At 37.4% G+C, this 22,258-nt stretch overlaps 1 protein-coding gene across 1 annotated transcript in view; it reads right to left on the bottom strand.

The window, feature by feature from the left end:
- LOC108537593 (oxidation resistance protein 1-like) overlaps positions 1–22,258 on the bottom strand; it is a 111,579-nt gene that overhangs the window by 31,075 nt on the left and 58,246 nt on the right. Inside the window, exon 2 of the mRNA XM_017885190.1 lies at positions 7,398–7,594. Coding sequence (XP_017740679.1) covers positions 7,398–7,594 — 197 coding nt within the window. The remainder of the gene's footprint in view (positions 1–7,397; positions 7,595–22,258) is intronic.

The raw sequence follows: 22,258 nt of genomic DNA, 5'->3' as shown, positions 1-22,258 counted from the left end.
CCGCCACCTCGCCCGGCTAATAGCTATACATTTTTAAAAACCAGGCTGGGCGCAGTGGCTCATGCCTATAATCCCAGCACTTTGGGAGGCTGAGGCAGGCAGATCATGAAGTCAGGAGATGGAGACCATCCTGGCTAACACAGTGAAACCCCGTCTGTACTAAAAATACAAAAAAATTAGCCAGGCATGGTGGCGGGCGCCTGTAGTCCCAGCTACTTGGGAGGCTGAGGCAGGAGAATGGCGTGAACCCAGGAGGTGGAGGTTGCAGTGAGCCGAGATCGCTCCACTGCACTCCAGCCTGGGCGACAAAGCGAGACTCCATCTCAAAAACAAAACAAAACAAAACAAAAAAACCCAGCTTCTCTGTATATACTAAAACTTGTTACATTTTCCCTGATATTTAATTTCAATATGCTAAATTATAGCTTAATCCACATTCCTTGTTTATTCTTGGTAGAAAAGAACATCTGGATACCTCCTCTTGAAAACAATGTGGGGAAGCATGAGGGTCAATAAATTTCCCCTTAATCATTTTCTCCTTCATGCTGCAAATATCAATTCCATTAGTCTTTTCATAAGCTAATCTGATTCCAAGGAAGGTGAAAAACAACTCTGAAAAATCTATTATTAATGTATCTAATGTCCTGTAATCGAATCCAGCCAATTGATTTCCCAGTTAGAGCTGAGACAATTCATCATCTAGAATGTTCATAAAAATTGTATAAGATTTAAACATATTTTACAGGCATAACATATTACCTCTCTCAATCTATTTTATTCTTCTTTAAAAACGTATCATTACTTGACAGTGTGTTAAATACCTGATTGTATATTTATTGCCTGCCTTCCCCACTAGAATATAAGCACCTGAGGGTTGGCCTTAGTTTAATCTTTTATTCACGGGACTTTGAACGTAGCCTGGAACATAGTAGGCATTCAATACATATTTATTTAATTCATTTATCTGAATCTAAATGACTATACATGGCTGAGTAAAGAACAGTGGATGATTAATCACAAACTGTGTCTTACAAGAAGGTGTTACAGTGAGATTAGTTTAGATAGGATAAAAGGGAGAGGTTGATCCATGAAGACAAACAAGATTAAAAGGGACGAATAGACTGTCAATTCCCATGACAAGGTGAGAACCTGAGAGGGAAAGATTTCAACTGAAGGAAAGTTCCAGAGGTATTATTCAAACACCTGTTAGCCATGGAGCCCCCCTATTGGACCCCCTATTCAGGAGCCCTGCTGAGGAAAGGCTAAACTGAAAGCTTTTCTGGCTTCTTTACTAAGTTGCATAGAGCATTTACGTGGCATAACTCATAAAAGAGGACTTTAAAAAAATAAACATAAAGGTTGTAATTATCTTACTCATTGTTTTCTACACCAGGTATTCCAATCCTTCTCTAATGGCCTATAGATAGAAAATCTTTTATCTGTATACTTACGCTGGGGGGTAAACAGATAGCATGTTGTGGTGTTTAAGAGCCTTTGCTCTGCAATTACATTAAACTGGGTCTGGATCCTATCTAGGCTATTTGGGGAAGCTGTGACCTTAGACAAATCTCCTAACCTCTCTAGACTTCTGATTTTCATGAAAGTGAGGTCATAACCCTGTGTCACTGAGCTTTGTATAGTGAGATAATGTGTAAAAATTGCTTAAAGATCCTGGAACACAGTAAATGTTAAGTTCATCCTCCAACTGAATTCTGAGTAGATTCCATCCTCTCCTCCTCCACTTCAAAGGACAAGATTCATAACCCTTTCTAACTCTCCTCTCTGCCCTCCACAGTTATTTGGCACTTAACTGTGTGCCTCACACTGCACTAAATGCTGGGATTAATGAGATTGCAGGCACCATTCCCTCCTCCTAAGAACTGAGAACCAGTATGGAGACAGACATGCCAACACAAGAAAACAGGAGGCAGAGGGAAGTGCAGATGCCAGGGGTGCTCATAAGCAAAAACAAAGGAGAGTGGTGAGGGTGTCTTGCTCTATGGAGCCCATAAAGGGCCTCCGAGCATCTACACCATCTGAGGAGATGTCTCCTTTTGTGGATGCCAGGGCACTCTGACTCTCCCTTGTCTCCTGCTGCCCCCTCCCTCATTCATTACACACCACCCTCTCCCCCACGTCCATGGCATTTAGGGCATTCTGTGTTGTCTATTTTGCTTACCTGTGTGCTCATTTCAACCAGGCACGCTCTTCCTCAACACATAGGATGGCTGCCTTGAAAGCAGGGCTCTCTGTTTCATTTTTCTTTCTATTCTGAGCAGCATCTTCCATGAGGGCTTTCACACAGCAGGAATTGATCAGGGACTAATCAGTGTTCGGTGTTTCACTGAATGATTCCCATTGTGGGGATATTCATTCAAGAGTGGTCCTATTTCCTAACTGTCCAGCGAAAATCCTCCGTATAGAAAGACATCAGGAGCTTTTACTAATAGTCGCAGAAGCTGGACCGAGATATATGAATTCTAGCTCCAGTTCCCTGAAGTGAGGAATCAATATCACATAGAACCATATGCCTTAGGGAGCAATGGTACATGCTTGGCTCCTGTGTGCACAGTTTTCTTTACTACCTCCATGCTTAATTTACAATATTTTTCAGATGTCCTTATATGTAGTTCTTTGAATTAAGGGTATTGAAATAAAATGATTATCACAAATATCTGAGTCTACTATTTGGCTTCATTGTATCTTTAAGTAGGGGCTGTGGTTTTGAAGGATATGTTTCTTATGCACCCTGTCAAACTCAAATGCTTTTATCTAACACAAACAATAATTGGAGTAGTAAAAAATTCCACTCCATTTTCTTCTATTTACCTATTAGTGCTACTCCACTAAGTTAATGTTTTTTATTCTAGCTCTAATTAACAATTCTATTTTTAAAAGAATAATAGAAGTTTAAGTATCTGAAGGATTTCAAATATCAAGTCCAGTGATTTTTCAAACTTCAGGTCATAGCCCATTAATGGACTATGAAATAAATTTAGTGAGTTGAGACTGTATTTAAAAAATGAAATAGAATGTTCCATTCTATTTCATATTCTATAGAATATTCTATTCTATAAGTAATCAAAATAGATAGTAATAGAAATGCTTTTAAGAAATTTCATCTGAGATATATTGGTATTTGCATGTGTATATATCAGGTGGTGCTGTAAAATGTGGTAGGCAGAATTCTAAAATGGTCACCAAGATCTCCCACCCCTCTGGTGTGCACGTCTGCATAACTCCAGGGTCTGGAATTTATGATGGACTTTATTCCCGCAATTAGGTTGTATGGATCTTAAGACAGAAAATCTGGGTGATCCTGACTCAATAACATGAATTCTTTAAGAGCAGAGAATATTCTTGGTTGGTTGAGACAAAGAATCCAAATGAAATAGATTTGATGTGAAGTTCTTTGCTCGAAGGTGGAGGGGGCCACATGACAAGAAAAGCAAGCAGCCCCTAGGAGCTGAGAGTGGTCCCTGGTTGACAGCCAGCAAGGAAATGGGTAGCTCAGCCCTACAACTGCAAGGGACTGAATTCTGCCAACAATAAGAATGAGCTTAGAAGCAATTATTCCCCTGGTTGAAACTCCAGATGAAAACATAACCCAGCTAGTACCTTGACTTTATCCTTGAGACAGCCTGAGCAGAGAACCCAGTCATACCGTGTGGACTGACCTACAGAACAGGGAGTTCATAAATCGGTGTTATTTTAAACTGCTAACGTTGTGGTAGTTTGTTTCATGGCAATAGAACACTTGTACAGTGCTTTTATGGTCAGCTGTGATAATAAAAGAGAATAAGATGAAAAACAACTCTGAAAGACATGATTTGGTTTATCTCTTTCATTGTACACACGTAAAAATTAAGGTCAAATGATGGTAAATAACCTGTGCCAGATTACACAGTTAGTGATAGAAGCAGGGCAGAAGATACTCTTTCCTGAACCACAGTCTGACATGGTGATTACTTTCCTTTTACCTGAAGATTCATTTATTTCACATCAATAGTGACTAGCTTTCCCCTACTTATCCTAAATCAATGGAATTTTATTATACAGCCATCCCTCCATATCTGTAGGCTCTGTGTCTATGGACTCAACTAACCACTGATTCAAAATATTCCAGAGCAAAAACAATGAACAGTAACAACACAATATAAAACAATACTGACTACAAATACAGTATAACAACTATATAACTTTTATATTGTATTAGATATTATAAGTAACCTAGAGATGATTTCCAGTATACAGGAGGATGTGCATAGGTTATATGCATATACTATGCCATTTCATATCAGGAACTTGGGAATTGCAGATTTCTGGTATCTGTGAGGGTTCTGGAACCAATCCCCTCTACTCCCTGAATACTAAAGAATAACTGTACTTCTAAGAAAATAATTCTAGAAAAGCCACTGCAGCCACTAAAAGACACTTCAATGGCTGCAACATGTTTCTAGTTATTATTTTTTATTTGAAAATCCTTTAAGCCCTAAAATTATTGCTTGAATGTCTGTAGTAACTATAGTATAAAACTTCACTGCTAAATTTAAATGTACTTGACTTGGCCACAAGAGGGCTCCTAGAGTTTTCCAGGAGAGTAAACTCTAAACAGATATTGAAAGGTATCTTTCAATGAATGAGCATATCGGTTTGTAGATGGGTTCGTTGGCAAGGCTTCCTTCAGTGAGATTCTCTAGAACTTGTGGTAAAAATATCACTCAACTATATTATCCATAAAATCTCCAGCTGGCCGGGAGCGGTGGCTCACGCCTGTAATCCCAGCACTTTGGGAGGCCGAGGCGGGCAGATCAAGAGGTCAGGAGATCAAGACCATCCTGGCTAACACAGTGAAACCCCGTTTCTACTAAAAATACAAAAAAATTAGCAGGGCATGATGGCGGGCGCCTGTAGTCCCACCTACTCGGGAGGCTGAGGAAGGAGAATCGCTTGAAACCGGGAGGGGGAGGTTGCAGTGAGCCGAGATGGCGCCACTAAACTCCAGCCTGGGCAACAGAGGGAGACTCCGTCTCAAACAACAACGACGACGACGACGACGACAACAACAACAACAACAACACTCCAGCTTATTGTTGCGCAGAGGGGGGATGGCAGCCTTTGAGAGTCAGAGAAAGCCTGATTCTGACAGGTCACAAAAGAAGGTAGATTTAATTTGCAGAGCCTGCTATCTACAGCTCATGACCCCATCTTTAAATGATCTATGGCTGTATCCTCATCTATAAAAATAGCGTGTAACACCTACCTGTCCGAGCTGTTGTGAGGGTGAATTGAGGATAGAACCCAGGAGCTTAAATTGCCCCTGGCATATGAAATTATCAAAAAGTGAAAATTTTTATTGTTTATTACTAATACTTTTACTAAGAGACATTGAAGTACATTTGTTTTGTAAAGGGAACTTTCAATACAGGTGATTACACGGTTGCTAATATGTCAGCCTTGAAAGTAATGTTTCCAGGTCTAAATTACTAAAAGGGTTATGTAGAGTATATTTAACAGTTCAGAGGTCTCTTTTAACACAATAGACATGCCACTCATACTGATTATGAAGCAAACTGTTACCAATTCAACAGAGAAGAATTCACAAGTGGTGGTATTATTTAAAATAACTCATTGTTCATCTTTCTGCAATCCACCTCTTTTGAGACTTCTATTTTCTAGGCTTAGCCTATATTCATGGTGGCCAAGCTGGTTACTATCGTTCCTTTTTTTTTTTTTTTTTTCTAATTTTTAAGGACCATTGAGTTTGTAGGATAAGCTTTATTTGCTGAAGGAAAAAATACTATGTCTTTTTAGCCAATTAGAGAAGCAATAGAAGGAGACAGATATGTTGCAGAGGAGAAGAGGATATTGGTAATTGGACAGAGTTATATAGACTTTGTGAGCTTTTCTAGTCAATTGATTTGAAGAACTGTGCTAGCATAAGTTTTTAGAAATATGTGCTTGTCTACACTTTTATTAATTCTCATTACCTGACTATGAACAATCTCACTGACACCCTGCTTGCTGCCTTTCAGAAAATGAGACTTGACCGTCTGGAAAAAGGAAGCCTGAGAATGAATATATAAGAAGAGGACATAAAATGGGGGGAAGAGAAAGCATGGTTTTAGCAGCCAAATTCTGAAATAAGGCTAGCCCTACATGGAGGCATTTCTTCAGCTTGAAGGAAAGAATTTAACCCAAAGACATTGGAAAATGACTTGACAAAGTCACACAGGAAATTGGTGTAGGAATTAGAACTAGAAATCTGGTCTCCTGATGATCATTTCTAGGAATGGCTACTAAAATATCAAAGAAAAAGATTCAAATAATCTTAAAACAAACATTCTCATATTGGGGTGGTGAGGATGGTAAATTTTAAAGAAAACAGGCCCTCTTTGATGTAACACTGGTTAACCCATTAAGCCACAGTCTCTACTATTACAGCTTTTGGATGGGACCGAATCTCTCCAAATTGAAGTAATAAGCAAGGCCAAAGCAGCCATTCTCTTTTTGGGTGGATTTGTCTCCCCTACTCATCATTCTTTCCCATGTATTAGATGTTTAGTAACTTTTGTCTCAGATAGATTGAAGACACTAAAAGCTGCTATCGTTCATTACAAAGCAAGGCTAAAGACACTCTGGGCTAATACGGTACACAAAAGTTGGTAATTTGATTTGTTTGGACTGATTGCCTACAACTCTCTGGTTAAATGTTAAAGTACAAAATTACAGGATATTATTATATCTGGGGGGAAATAATGTAATGCCTGCAAAACCCAAGCCGTATCTTCTTACTCTTCCCTATGACGGGACTGGATGCCATTCAATTTTCCCAAAGTAAAGCAAAGTGCAAGGTCAAAATAGACCCACAATGTAATCTGTCCTCTCTCAGAATGTAATAACTTTACTTTCTTACTGGCTTTGTTAGTTACAGGCTGACATCAACCACAGTCTTAACAACCTGACAGAACAGGTTCAGAGACCTGGGAGCCCGAAGGGAAAATGAAATAAAGCAAAAACCAAAAAACAAGAAAGGCACTGGCTGAACAATGACTGAAATGAAAATAGTAGCACACAAAGTTAAAAACTGAAAAACCTAAGAAGGTTTTTCTACACATATGTAGTACATGTGTATGTATATGTATGTATATGTACATTTACTTCCCTTAGGTTAGGATATAGAAGGTCCTCAAGCCTGTTTTATTTAACTTTGCTGAAAGTTTTTCAGTAGTTTTCCATCTTTATGTTCAGACCACATAAGAAAATGTCCAAATATACCATCAGAAAGATTTACATGTTTTATAACAAGGAGCCATTGAACTAAACAGACCCAGAAATTCTCAATGCCATTTAGGTAGATTTCATCTATTCACTTGTGTAAAACATCTGGTGCTCACCAATTGTGTAGAACCTCTTCAGTTCGCTCCTTCTGGAAGGATGTTTCTGAGTATTTGCTGCATTGTTCTGCTCTTCTTCAATGATGGGGGTCTTGGGTGCAGGGGGCTTACTGGCTTGTGGTGTTTGCTTTCCTGCACCAGCAGAAGGGTTGAACCCCGGAGCATTAATATCCACCGACTGGGCCTTTTTCTTCAGCCTACAAGTAAAGAAGATCACATGCTGTGAATCCCGTTTCTAGAGACACATTTGTTCCATGTTTATCACATTTTTTTTCAACAATTGAGTTATATTTAGCCTTGAAATAGAACCACATCTATTCAGAAATGACAGACATTCCCTACAGTATTTTAAGAAAAATTCTACAAATAATTTTGAGACTAGAAGGAAAAATATCTTGTCTAATCATTTTGAAAGATTTCATTAAAATATAATGTGATAAAGAATTGTTATTTTCTAATAACCAATTAAAATATAGTGTCAAAGATAATGGATTTGACTATAGCATTTAGTTCTGAAAGGAATTTTTTAATACTACAGTAAACATTAGTTAAAATAAATGTTAACTCCAAAAGAATAATAAAATCATTATTTTTTAACCAGAGGCTGCCAGGGTTTTCTGCTTAATGTATAACAGCATCTTAGCTGTAAAAATGATAGAATTCATGTTATTTTACTATGCATTCTCAATAACAATAAATGTGTTGCTCACTTCTACATTTTAGACAGCTGACATAAGGCCTAACACAGAAAGCAAAAAGCTATCCAGGAAATATTTCCCTGCTCATGCATATTTCATTTGGCATAAAAATCATTGTAAATGATGCTGAGTTAACTTCAAACATTTCAAGCTACACAACTAATGTCATTAAACCCTAAGTCCAATTTACTATTGGCCCTTGGTACTTCTGGAGGCTAATATTAAGTGTCAATTCTTCGAGTCTTCATTCCCTATAAACAAGATGGTGGCAATTTTCTTTATTATTTCTGATAACCACACCTGAACCCTTGCAATTTCCTAAAAGTTTCATACTTCTTCACACCTTCAAATTTTATTTAGGTTTTTCTAGTACGTTGGCTTCCCTTTTCTGCCTTACTTGCAGACCCTGTTCATGCTTGTTAGACATAGCTTCAACGTAACATCTGAGAAGCTTCCCATGACGTGGACCTTGGTAGCCTCACACCATTCAGCATGGAGGGTTATTCATAATTAACCCACAATTAGCTTCTATTGAACTGAATTTTCCACAGCAAAAGCTTTGTAAAGGGAATACAATCTATCAATTAGTAAAAGAGTCATTAATGAAAGCAATGTTTACTAAATTTTAGCCATTAAATTATGACCTATATGATTTCTACCTTATCCATATATGATCTATATTATCTTAATATCCATGAAAATAGATTCACGTAACTCAAATTGGCAACAAATATATTTTAAAGTGTTCCACAGCACTAGTCCTGAGTAATACAAATTATAACTACATTGAACTCATACCACACCCACCACAGTGGCTAAAATGTAAAAGACACGATACAAAGTGCAGTGTTGAGAAGTGATTGGAATTCTGCTGCCCTGCTGGTGATGGTGCACACTGGTAAGGCTACTTTGAAAAAATGTCTCGCAATACCTAATGAAGTTCAAGGCATGCATTTTTATGTGTTAACCAAAAGATGCATTCAAGGATGTTCATCTCAGCATGATTTGTAATACACAAAAATTGGAAAAAATCTCAAATGTCTATCAACAGTAGCATAGAATTTTATACAGCAATGGAAATGCATGAACTATGACTATTAGCAGCAACATGAATGATTTCATAAAGATAGTTTTGAGCAAAGAATCCAGACATAAAAGAGTACATGCCCTATGACTCTATGTATATTAAGTCCAAACACAAGCAGTACTATCTACGATATTAAAATGGTAGGCTAAACATTGGGGAGTTACTACATTGATGACAACATGAAGGGGTTTATGGGATTCTGGTAATGTTTTGTTTCCTGATCTGCACACTGGGTACCAGGATGTATTTACTTTGTGAACATTTAACCATCTATGATTTTTGGATTTTTCTGGGTATATGTTATACTTCAATAAAACATTTTCATGAGAAATTGACTTTTACCTTATGGTAATCGCTTCTTATCTGCAGGGAATATATTTCAAAACTTCCAGTAGATGCTTGAAACCACAGATAGTAACAAGCCCTATACAGTACATACCATGTTTTTTTCAATACATGCATAACTATGATAAAGTTTAGTTTATAAATTAGGCACAGTAAGAGATTAACAATAACACGGAACAACTATAACAATATACTGTAATAAAAGTTACATGAATGAGGTCTCTCTCTCTTAAAATATCATATCGTACTGTATTGCAGGTAACTGAAACTGCAGAAAACAAAACTGTGGATAAGGGGGTACTACTGTATTCATTTACAATGAAGATTATATATGGTGCCAATGGCTACTTGCCACAAAAGGTGACAATAAAATAGACTGAAGCACTTTTCATTCCAGCCTCCTAAAAACTGACAGAGTAGAGTGACATCTAATGAACAACCCTTTCTCCCTATCCAGCACCCTACTTCTCATGAGCTGAAATGAACTGTTCATTCATTCCTGGAATGGCTACTCACCACCCCATACTGTTCTGGGCACCAGGGATACACAGTGAACAACACAGGCAAAACAACTGCCATCCTGGAGCCCTTATTCTTATGGAGGGAGACAGGTGATAAGTAAACAAGCCAATATATAACAAATTACATGGCAAAAAATGCAGTGGATTAAAATCAAGCACAGTAAAAGACATAGGGAATGAAGGTATGCATTTGTACTGCTATGTATGGGAGAGCCAAGTAGGACTCATGGACCATTGGACTTTTGAGAAGAGACTGAAGGAAGGAGCCATGATCATAACAGAGGGAGCAGTTACGAGGGAGCAGCAGTTCAGGAAATAGACTTGTATGTTATGTTAGTGGAGCAGGGAGGCCACGATGGCTGGAACAGAGAAAATTAGGGGGTGAGAAGCTGGAGATGAAGTCAAACAAGATGGTGCTGGGGGCAGGGGAGTGAGGCCAGATCATATAGAGCTTCAAGATCATCAAATGAGGCCAAGAGAGGATTTGAGCAAAGGAGTCATCACATGGTAAAAGAATCACTCTGAGCTGCTTTGTGGAAATTAGGGTGAAAGCTGTATCTCACAGCTAAGCAAGCTGAATGGACTCCTTCAAGCAGTAGTAACCAAAAATCACCTGTGGCATTATATACTTGAGGAAACATGGATTTACACTGTATAGATTTATCTACTTTTTCCTAATGCCTTGTTCTTCCTAATAACACCATTCTTAGGTGTTTGTAGACTAGAGTTAAAAGCTACAGAAGGACTATATGTACCTAAGAAGGCATTAAGATTAATTAAAAAAAATAACAGTTTAAGAAATAAGTTGCATGTATACACAATGGAATACTACTGAACTTGAAAAAAAATCCTGTCATTTGCAACATGAATGAACCTGGAACACGTTAAATGAAATAAGCCGGGCACAGAAAGACAAATGCCACACGATGCGACTTATATGGAATCTAAAATAGTTCAACTCAGAAGCAGAGTAGAAGGGTATAAGGAGTTTAGATGGGTACAATGTTGATCAAAGGATATAACATTTTATCAAGAGAAGTAAGTTCAAGAGATCTACTATGCAACATGGGTGACCATAGTAAATACCCATGTATTGTATTTTGAAAATTTCTGAGAGTAGGTTTTAAGCGTTGTCACAACAAAAACTAAGTATGTGAGGTGATGCCTATGTTAATTAGATTAAACTATTGCACAGCATGTACATATTTCAAAACATCATTTTGCACACTATAAATGTATATAATTTTTATTTTTCAATTCATAAAAAAGAAGATAAATAAGCTGTAGATCACCAAGGCAACAAAGTTTATTTGGACTAGCATGGCTTTTCAGGAGAGCACACTTACACACACCACGATTTAGACCGCACTCACAGTATTATGTTGAACCCTATGAAATCACTAATATTCAACCATTTCTGACATACAAAATGTCAATATTCTATAGTTGATCCTATAAATTTTATTTTAAAATTAAATTTGAGTTTCGATATAAAGCAAGTTATTTTGGGGGAAGGCAGTTTCAGAGGAGTAGAGATTTAGAGGAAAGGTGTTAAATTATACAAAAAGCCAGCTGCTCTTTAGTTCTGAGCAATAATTATTATCATTATTAACAATTATTTACATTTTATAAATATGTTTGACTTTCAATTCACATAGTAGATTATTTTATCACCAGGAACTGTTTATATTTTACATTGGCCCATTTTAGAATTGATCTAAAGTCTCATATTGGCTTATAGGATGGCTTATATTTGATAAAGGGATAGATACTATAATTGATGATGTTCTACCGACACTACAAAATACGTAAGCATCTCATTGCCCTTTTTATGTTCTCCTTAGAATGAGCAAAGGACATGGCACTGAACTCCAGATGGCCAGAGACAAACAGAAAATGACACTGTTATTCCCCTTCTTCTTTCTCCCCCTCCTCACCACTCTTCCCAACCAAGATTTGAAGGGCATCACGTTTTTGTTCTAAGTTTAGAACACTGCTAGTAGGTTTTCTGGCTTGCATAAGACGAGACTTCCATTTTCACGTTCTTAGAAAGCAGAACTGTGTGGGTAATTGAATTACTGGCTAACAATTCTAAAAATGAGTATTGTGGTTTACAAGGAAACCTGTTAAATGCTACCTTCAATTTCCAAATTTCATGAAAGGGGAAGTCTTGTTAAATTTTTAACAAGGTTCTTCATTAAATGCATTAAACAAATGTAAATATGGCATAATGGAATATGTAGGTGTGCTGCATGAGATAAAGTACCCTATTTGATAATAAATGAAACATTAAAATGAAGACAAAAATAAGCTCTTAGTAGGTACTGAGAGGTTCTTCGCGGAATGTGCTTTGTATTCCCAAAGGAAAATGGGTGCTGACGCCTTAGATAAAGACTAGGAAATAAGGAAAAGAAGCCATCTTTCTTGGCATGGCCCCTATAAGCAGACGGTCTGGTTTGTCTTAACTTTTGCTTTTTCTTGTCCCTCTGCTTTTGAGAGGTAAAGAACTATCCTATTCCTCCGCACATGTATTCCAATGCCTTCCTTCAGCATAGTAACAATGTTAGGTGCTTTTCTGAGACTCACTCTCCTCGTCTATAAAATGGGTATAAAATATACCTGAAAGGTTCTAAGAATCAATAAACACCATATGTGAAAGTGCCTAGCACAGCATCTACACAGGAAGCTCTCTATAAATGCAAGTTCCAATCATTTTGTAAGAGTATGTAAGATGCTATAACTGTGTTCTGCACAATTCCCAGGGATGCTGAGGAAATTATATCCACTTCTCAGGCTCCTTTCCTCCTGTACCACTTTCAATTAACACTGAGCCTGCAGGGACTGCACTACATTTAGAAGGAGGCTTGACTCATTCTGGAGTGTGGGTTTTGAGGGAAGAGTGAAGGATAACAAGAGAACTAACTGAATACGAGTCCCTTATGTGGTACGCAATGTGATATTTCTTCCACGACAGTCCCCAAATCTTTCAGAAAATAACTAAACCCATCGGATAAATCACCTGTGTGTGTGTGTGTGTGTGTGTGTGTGTGTGTGTATGTATGTGTATATATATATATGTGTGTATATATATATATATGTGTATATATATACGTGTATATGGGTGTGTGTGTGTGTGTGTGTATATACTCCTCACATATTTGACCTAAGACAGCAAACTCAGGAGCATAGATGGAGACCAGAGAACCATGAAGAAGTAAGGACAAGAAGCGGCAATGCAATTTGAGGAGGGCTCTTGACTTTCCTACTCTATAAAAATAGGGTTCAATACCATTTCAACCAGTTCTCCAAGGAGCAGGAAAGGCCTGGTAGGTTGATAATGAAATCCGAAGTGACAGAAACTAGTGAAAAAAAGAACTGGCAGAAAATATCCAAAACTCATCAATTTTAACAGAATGATTCTTATAGTAATTAGCTATATTTTACTCTTGCATAATTTATTTCTATTTTACTAGAAGCATAGGAAATCTAACACTCATTTTCTAAATCACTTTTTGAGTAGGATAAATGCACTTTGTGGCTTAAATGAATGAACGTACATCCCAAAGCCCAGGGCTTAGGCCAACAGTGACTGAATGTGGCTTTACACTGCTCACTGTGGAGGGTTTCTCTCAATATCTGGGTCAATTCTCTATTTCAATAGCTTTTGTTGTGGAGAATCTTTCTTCAAGCTTCTTCACTTTTAACCCTTATAAACCATTATTTATCACTTGTCATATTGTTTTTGTCTTATCTTCCCTTTTCCTCTCACATCTGTGGGGTTTCCACTTTCCTACTATCTCCACCCTTCTATCATCATCCCCTCACATCATAACCAAGGAATGCTTTTCATCTTTCTACATCTATCATGCTCTGCATCTCTTAATAGTTTTGTAATCTTGCCTAAATACTGCATGATACAACTCTACATTGAGCCTAAACGACATCATGATATGACTGAAATGCATAAGAAAATATGTTTTATTTAATTGAGTTCTTCACTGGAATCACCTCTCCCATCAAGTGGAATTCAAATTGTGCCTGGATTATAACTAGTTGGATATGTTCCTGAGTTCTGTAGTTGTCTGGGAGAAAAAAAAAATAGATCTTCTACTATCCATTTACTATAGTCCTAGGATATTGGTGGTAACAGTAGCAACAGTTGAGAAAACCCACTATAGCATATGGGAATATTCCCTAGGTCTTAGGAATTTAAAGCAGTATAAAATTAGCATATAAAAGTCGCATTTCCATATATTCCACTGTGTACCTTGAGAATAACAGAATGGCACTTAAGACTATGGACATGGGGACTGGATTATCTGGAACTGATTCCATAATGTGGCATTTACTAGCTGTGTGACCTTGGGCAATTGGGCAATTTTCCTAACCTTTCCTTGCCTCCATTTTCTCATCTGTAAAATGGGAATATTAGCAGTATCTGTCATAAAATTGATATGAAGATTAGACTAATATTTGAAGAAGTACTTAGATTTGGCATAAGTATTGTATGAATGTTTGCTTTAAAAAAACAAACATGAACATTCATTGAGCATTGATAATGTATCAGGTACAAGGCCACATGTTATACATGCAGTATTTCATTCACTGATCACAACAAGCTTATGAGGTAGGTAGCATATGTCCTATTGGTAGAGGTATCAACTGAGGCTTAAAGAAAGTAATGGAACTAGAAATTAGAAAAGCTGAAATACAACCAGGGCATTTTGAACCAAAGGCTACACTCTGGAATTAGGAGGCAGAGATAAACTTTAGCTCTTACACTTGGGCAAGGACCTGGACTATCTAAGTCTTATCTTTAACAGTGGTATTCATGCTATATCTGCCTGCTCTACCTAAGAAAGCTATTGTAAACATAAAATGTGTTCATTTCTATTACCGCAGTGTATAAAATTCCACAGAAATCTATATGCTAGTAGTAGCTATACACATTATCACTTTGCCCTATTCATTTGTTGTATGTTCACACAAGTGTGTGTGTGTGCGTGTGTCTGTGTGTGTGTGTGAGAGAGAGAGAGAGTGTGTGTGCGTGTGTGTGTGGTGTATGAAGGTATGTGAATGACTGTGCCCCAAAGGCCCAACACTTGTAGTCCTTTCCAGTAATTTCCAGCAATTTCCAGCAAGAAGACCATCTGTGGTTTGCACATCTTGTTACTGTTAGGGAAGCTGTCTCTTTGCTTCCTAAAAGAGCTAATGTAAGAATATTATTTAAAGTAGGAAAGCTGCTGAGAACGCAGGTTTTCCAAGTTGGATACTGTGGCTGCTGCAAAAGTCTCAAGTTACTCAAAAATAAGCTTTCGGGAGCAAATGCATAAAGAATTTTCACATTGCAAAATTAAGGGTTTTGTTACCCCTCCTATAGAGTCTGACTAAAAATCAGCAGCTAAAAACAAACCATAAAATCAGCAAAACCCAAACATATTCAGAAACTCAACCACAGAAGAAATGATAGATTGGAGACTTATGCTTCAAAAGAAGAAAACAATCCCTTGGGGGTATAGAATATTCCAATTCTAGCCCACTCAGTGATTGCAGTGGCCATACTATTCCTTGTGCCCTTAAAGAGGAAGATTAAGACAGAAAGTCTCATTAATGTGGAATCGGGAATTACACAATTTACTTTTACAATTGCAAACCAAAGCAAAAATACTTCAACAGAAGTATCCTTTGGGAATTCAAATTGGTGTTGGAACAGTTAATGGGATGCTGAAACTAGATAGTTTGTTATAACAGGATGTATTTCTAACCCTGTATTCATTCTAAGAAATTTAAGGTTTCCTATCTTGGAAATTCATAGAACAGAGAATTTAAGAATTAAGCCGCAGGTGCAAATACATGCAGAAATGGTTTGCTAGAAATTCTAGCAAAAACAAGAAATTCTCTCATTAAATGCAGTTGAAATTAACTCTGTGGAGGGCTAGGCCAGTAGAAATAATAATAATTATATAGAAGCATACACAGATTCACTGCTATTATACCCAATTTTATGCTATGAATACTAGAAATTAAACCCCAAACTAATTCTGCCTCTTCAGAGTTTAACAAACCCTAACATAAAACGTTAACATTTCTTACTGACCTTTCGTGAAAAGGACATCTAAATCCTCTAAGTTTGCCAGCTGGTTTATTTATATTCCAATTCTTGCATCAGCTCAGAGAAAGAAGTAATATGAGAGAAGCATTTTCTATTAGAAGTGAACACCACCAGATCAACTTAATTACTACATTCATGGAAATTCTAGTCTGTTCATCATTTCATTCCTAGCATTTAGCATACAGCTAGTCATAGAGTAGGCACTTAGGAAATAAATTGTTGAATGAATCAATGGTTTCATTACGGGGGAAAAACCACAAGAAAACAAGCAAGTCTACATTTTAAAACCTATGAAAATAAACTAAAAAAAGACTTGTGATATTTAATAGCAGATATAATGATTAAATTAATGCATCCACATAACATAGCCTCCTTCCTATCCCATTATAAGAATACGTGTTGGGGCCGGGTGCAGTGGCTTACACCTGTAATTCCAGCACTTTGGGAGGCTGAGGCAGGCAGATCACTTGAGGTCAGGAGCTCACGACCAGCATGGCCAACATGGTGAAATCCCATCTCTACTAAAAATATAAAACTTAGCCGGGCGTGGTAGTGTGCACCTGTAGTCCCAGCTACTCAGGAAGGAGAATTGCTTGAATCCAGGAGGCAGAGGTTGCAGTGAGCTGAGATCTCGCCACTGCACTCCAGCCTGGGCGACAGAGCAAGACTGATTAAAGAAAAAAAAAAAGAATATTTGTTGGAGCATAGATAAAAGAAACAGTTTCTTCTCCACCATTAATAGTATGACAAATCCAAATAATACCTCAATTTTTTATTCACTAAGTCATTTTATAATTTCTAAATAAACACTCTGCAGTTTTGATAAATCAGTATCATTATGCAAAAATGTTCCATAGTGCCCTGGTGGACAAAACAGGGCAAGGGCTCTAAAATCAAAGATCTAGATTTAAGTCCAGGATCTAGTGCTTTCAACAATCTAGTAATAAGATATTTTAATTTTATTGATTAGAAATATGTAGCATGTGTTTTGGGAGCAATCTTTAAGAATTCTGCATATCACCTTTCTACTATAAAGTTTCAAATACTGAGTTAGTAGCAGCAAAATTTGTATGGGTTTTACCCTATGTACTTTCTGATTGTGTCACTATATCACAAGCGTTCGCTTTGAAATTACACAAATTTCCAATTTCAGTTTTTGCCTTGGAACTTCAAAGTTTTTCAACTGGAAAAGGCTGAAAGTAGGAACATATTATGTAAATCCTAAGATTAGGGCTTGAAGGATTTGGAAGTCAAATTCTTGTAAATGTTAAACAGTCTTTTGCAGTAACTTGCAGAGATGAAATTTAATTTCATTACCTTTGATGAAGTGATTTGTAACACGCTATTGCCACATCGATTTCATTCTGTTTATTCATTTTAGGAAGAAGGAATCAGAATAAATAAGACTATTTTAAGACTTTAGGCTTTTATCCAACATTGCTGATTAAAGAAACCTATTTTTAACAAGGCCTATTACAAACTATCTCTATAAAGCATATGGACAAGCTGATTAAAATGTAGTTTTGCTTATGTACAACATAAGGCAACTCCAAACTTAATCAAGATAGCTTCTGCAGGTAACAATAATCTGGGCCAAAGCCCAGTGGTTTATAGTTAAAATGACAATGTAGTCCAACAATCTACCATCTTAAATTTCCCAAAAAGAAGACACAAAAGACAGGGAAAGAAGGTATAGAAAATATGTTTCTTAGCTACATTTTAATTCAGGAATCGGATGGAAAACACTCTAGGTAACCCATTGTTTCTTGACTTCTTCAAACTAAATCATCCTATTGATGAATATAAAACATTAAGTCATTATATATGTTTTAAATAAAAATGACATTTTGTGGTTTTTTAAAAATGTACAATTGCATTACTGATTACATTGTTGATTGAAATGATTTCTTTTGAAAACTGCCCTATCTAAATTTGGATTAGCTACCCTAGACAGGGCATGCCATGTCCTCTTCCTCAGTTTGAGAATCACTGGGTGTATCTGTTCTAGTTTTCTTCTGCTTAGATGATAGTGGCTTCACACATGAAAGCTATGTAGTGCTCCCAATACAACCAAGTTGGATTTCAGACTTTATTCAGAAAAAAAAAAATCATAAAATCTTAAAAATTACGTTACAGAAATCACTTTTCTTCTTCTCAGCAGCGACTCTATAAACATTATCTTTCCCCATTACTTTAAAACTTTTCTTTCTATTACAGAAGAGAACATGATCCTCTTCTTGCCAAAGCCAAACTCTCCACATGTTCTCTAAACCTAATTGCATCCTCTCTTTACACTAGGGGTTTTAATGTTCTAACCACTCTCTTCCCTCTGTAAGTCCTGAACTAACTGAGAAATAGACACAGGGGGCAAGGACCCCACCCCAAGCTGGCACTTGGAGAAGCAGTGTCCCGGTGAGATTGCCTCAGGGGCAGCAGGAGTTAAGATGGACATGCTGAGGGTCATCAGGTCCCAAAGGGAGAAGCCAGAGGAGGCTGGGTCATGCAGCCAGAGTCCTTCCTTTTCACAGCCTCAGAAGTCACTCTTCTTCCTTTGGGGAGGCATGAGTTGGGGAGAATGAAAGAAAAGCCAACATTCTCTTTGAAATCCTTCAGAAAAGAAGAACATTCCTATTTTATGTACAAAGGAAGGGATGCAAGAAAGGGATAAAAACTTCCTCTACACTCTCTTTTCAAGGCTTTACTCCGAGGTGATCTCTCTTATCCCGTTCACTCCCTCCCTGCTCACTTATTCCTACTAGCATTCTCCCAGCGCAAACACTTCACATCACTTCAAGTCTGTTTCTCTGTAAGGCCACCCTTCCCTTCCTTTAATTTCTTCTCTCCTTCCCAGCACACAGCTTCATCTCCCATTCCCTGCACAACCCTCTCCAAAATACTGCTTTGTACTCACTGTTATCACAAAACAACTCAGGTTTCCCTAACTTCATGTGGTCAATTTCAGAGGGTACTTTTCGGCTTTTATTTTTCTCAGTCTTTTACTTGCTGGGTGTATTTGTGGAAGAGAACGGCACAAGGGTTAAGACTATGGACTCTGAAGTTAGAATGCCTGGCATTTAACACTTGCCTCTTTATGATGGAATCTTGGGCAAATTACTTAATCTCTCTATAGTTTCCTCATTTGTAAAATGGATCTAATAACAGTACTCAACTCAATAGTCTATTGAACGGATAATATAACACCATGCAGATAAAGTATTCAGCATGATACACACTGCCAGATATAAATACTCAACTTTTTTTAACCATTCCTTCTATCTTGGAACATTCTACTTTCATAGATTCCCTGACATAATTCTTTATTCCCTTTTTCACTGTTTCTTGAATGACCCCTTTTCTTCTCTTTTTTTAAGAGACAGGCTCTCACTGTGTCTCCTAGACTGGAGGGCAGCTGTTATCATAGCTCATTGCAGCCTCTGAACCCCTAGGCTCAAGGGATCCTCCCACCTCAGCCTCCCAAGGACCTGGAACTACAGGTACACACCATTGTATCCAACTTTTTTTTTTTTGGAAGACACAGGGTCTCACTATGTTGCCCAGCTTGGTCTTGAATTCCTGAGCTCAAGCAATCCTTTGATATCAGCCTCCTAAAGTGTTGGGATTACAGGCATAAACCACCACACCTGACCCAAGTCCTCTTATTCTATTCAACCTCTAAATATTTTGCAATTTTGATTCAATCCCTAAGTATTTTGGAATATCCAGGAGCCTAATCCACTTGGTCCAGTTGGGCCTCCCTCTGCTCTATTTTCACTCTTTCCCTAGATATTGTAGTTTATTCCTTTGGGATTAAATATCTATATCCTGCAAACTCTCTTTTTTTTTTACCTCCAAAGTTTTCCTCAAAACTCTAAACTTAAATATTCAACTAGCTACTTGGCATTATCCATTACATGCAACACATTTTATACTTAACATGTCCAAAACAAATTCTTGCTTTCTAAACTCGACCCCAACTTTCCTCCTCGTCTTCCCAATCTCTGTAAATGGCACCAGCATGCACTCACACAGTCACGCACGACAGAAGCCTTGAAGTATACTTGATCCTTTCCTTTGTAACACTTTCCAACTCTGATTCATCAATAAACTCTCTCTATTATACCTCCAAATTATATCTTAAGTTTCCTCATTTCCTAGTCATCACTTCTCTGGACTGTTGCCAAAGCCTCCATGCTGTTCCCTCTGGTTAGACCTTGGTCCCCTACTACCTACTCTGCTATAGCAGCCAGAGCAAGCATTTTTAAACCTCAAGCAAATGGGTTGTTCTCCCACTTTAAAGAACTGAATGGCTTTCCCTTGTGGTTGGATGAATTTCTAAGCATCTTTCAACGGTCTGTAGGGCCCTGATATCTCTGTCTTGGGCCATTTTTCTTGCCCATGTCCTAGCTGCCTTGATATCCTTCAAGATTCCCAAACATATGAATCTCTTTCTGTCCAGAGGGCCTTCACATATGCTCTTCCCCCTACTGGAATACTCTTTGAATTGCTGATTACTTCTTATTTTTTAAGTCTCCTCTGAAAGACCATCCCTACAATTTTAAGTAGGTTGTCTCTCATCCTCCTTCCCTACCCCCGACTTCACTCCAGGTTACTCTTTAGCACTGCATTCTGCTCATTTGCTTCTCATGGTGTTTATCATAAAGTCTAACAATAGATTTGTTCATGTCCACTTTGTTCTGTTTCTCTCATTTCATTAGACACTCTGATGGGGAGTGTCTTTTAGAAGACACTTCTAAAAGGAAGTACATTTCTTTTATGCATCTAATATAGTGCTTTGCAATTATATGCACACAAAAACATATACTACATGAATTAATAAATGCATGAATCAATCAATTCATGAATAAATGATGCCCTCCTCATAGGCTTCACACCTGTCTTCATACAGAAGACTTATAGGACATGTGGTTATGTGTATTTTCTCCATGTTCTTTCATTCTTAGTTTGGCTCAGTCACAATGTTCCAAATATTTCACAAGAAATTACTGTAGTATCTCTCTGGTTAGAAAACCACAGCGTACCTCATAGTTATGTAAAAATAGAGCTGTCTCCTGATCTATGACCTGGACCAATTTTGAAATTCAAAAATTATGATTGAATACACATTTAAGGAATAGGGTTGGGTAGAAGATTCTTTTAAACATGTGTTGATTTATTGGTATTGTGCTAATGAGCATTTTGCACCAACATTTTCCAGGCCTCATACTTCTGCAGGTGGTGAATTACATTAGAAGAAAAATCAAATGGAGAGTGAATGTAGAAAAGCAATATATTATACATTAACAAAGCCAGGAAAAATGGGGCAATAGAAAATATGTCTCCATATATGTATTTCTAATTGCATGACTGACAGAAATTATGACATAACTACTTAAAGCAGTATATTTTTCAATCCTCATTAGTATATTTAGTCAATCATCATCAAAGAATAATAAAATTGGATGATAAGAAAAAGTATAATCTTTATTTATCTCTAGATTAGAGGGCTTTTACATCCATCAGGCAGCATAGTTCAACTATTAATATTATAGTGACAGTACTGTAACTAAGATTTCTTGAGCTCATGCTATACATTAAGTAAATGATAAATAATTGTCTTTAATCCATTCACTATAAGCCACTTGAAGTCAGGGATTGTCTTATTCCTATCTGAACCTCCAGTGCCCTGTATTCTGGTACATAGTAACTACCACTTAAAGCTTGACTTCACCTAAGATAAACTGAATAACCTGGAATGTACAAACAGCACAGGAAAGATTACCTTGAAACCCTCTCAGAAACACTTAGTTGCTCTACATCACAAACTTGATATTAGCACTACAGTTTCAAGGGTGCTCCTCTGGACTTCTCTTCACTGTGAGTGTAGTAAAATTAAAACAACAGTGGTCTGGACTAAAAATTAAATTTTGAAGTGAGGCATCTAAACTGAACCTCATAATTCCTTCGTGTGTACAAAGCTGAGAATCATTCCTGCAATATTAGCCTAACAAGGGTACAGGTCTTTGCGTTCACCGACATCTGTTGAGTCCCTTCTATGTTCAAAGCACTGTACTAGATTCCAGGGATCTCACTTGCTGGCA

The sequence above is a fragment of the Rhinopithecus bieti genome, unplaced genomic scaffold (genome assembly GCF_001698545.2).
Source record: "Rhinopithecus bieti isolate Rb0 unplaced genomic scaffold, ASM169854v2 scaffold_13352, whole genome shotgun sequence".
Lineage (NCBI taxonomy): Eukaryota > Metazoa > Chordata > Mammalia > Primates > Cercopithecidae > Rhinopithecus > Rhinopithecus bieti.
The sequence above is the reverse complement of the archived record's forward strand: the minus strand, read 5'-3'. Positions and strand labels throughout refer to the sequence as shown.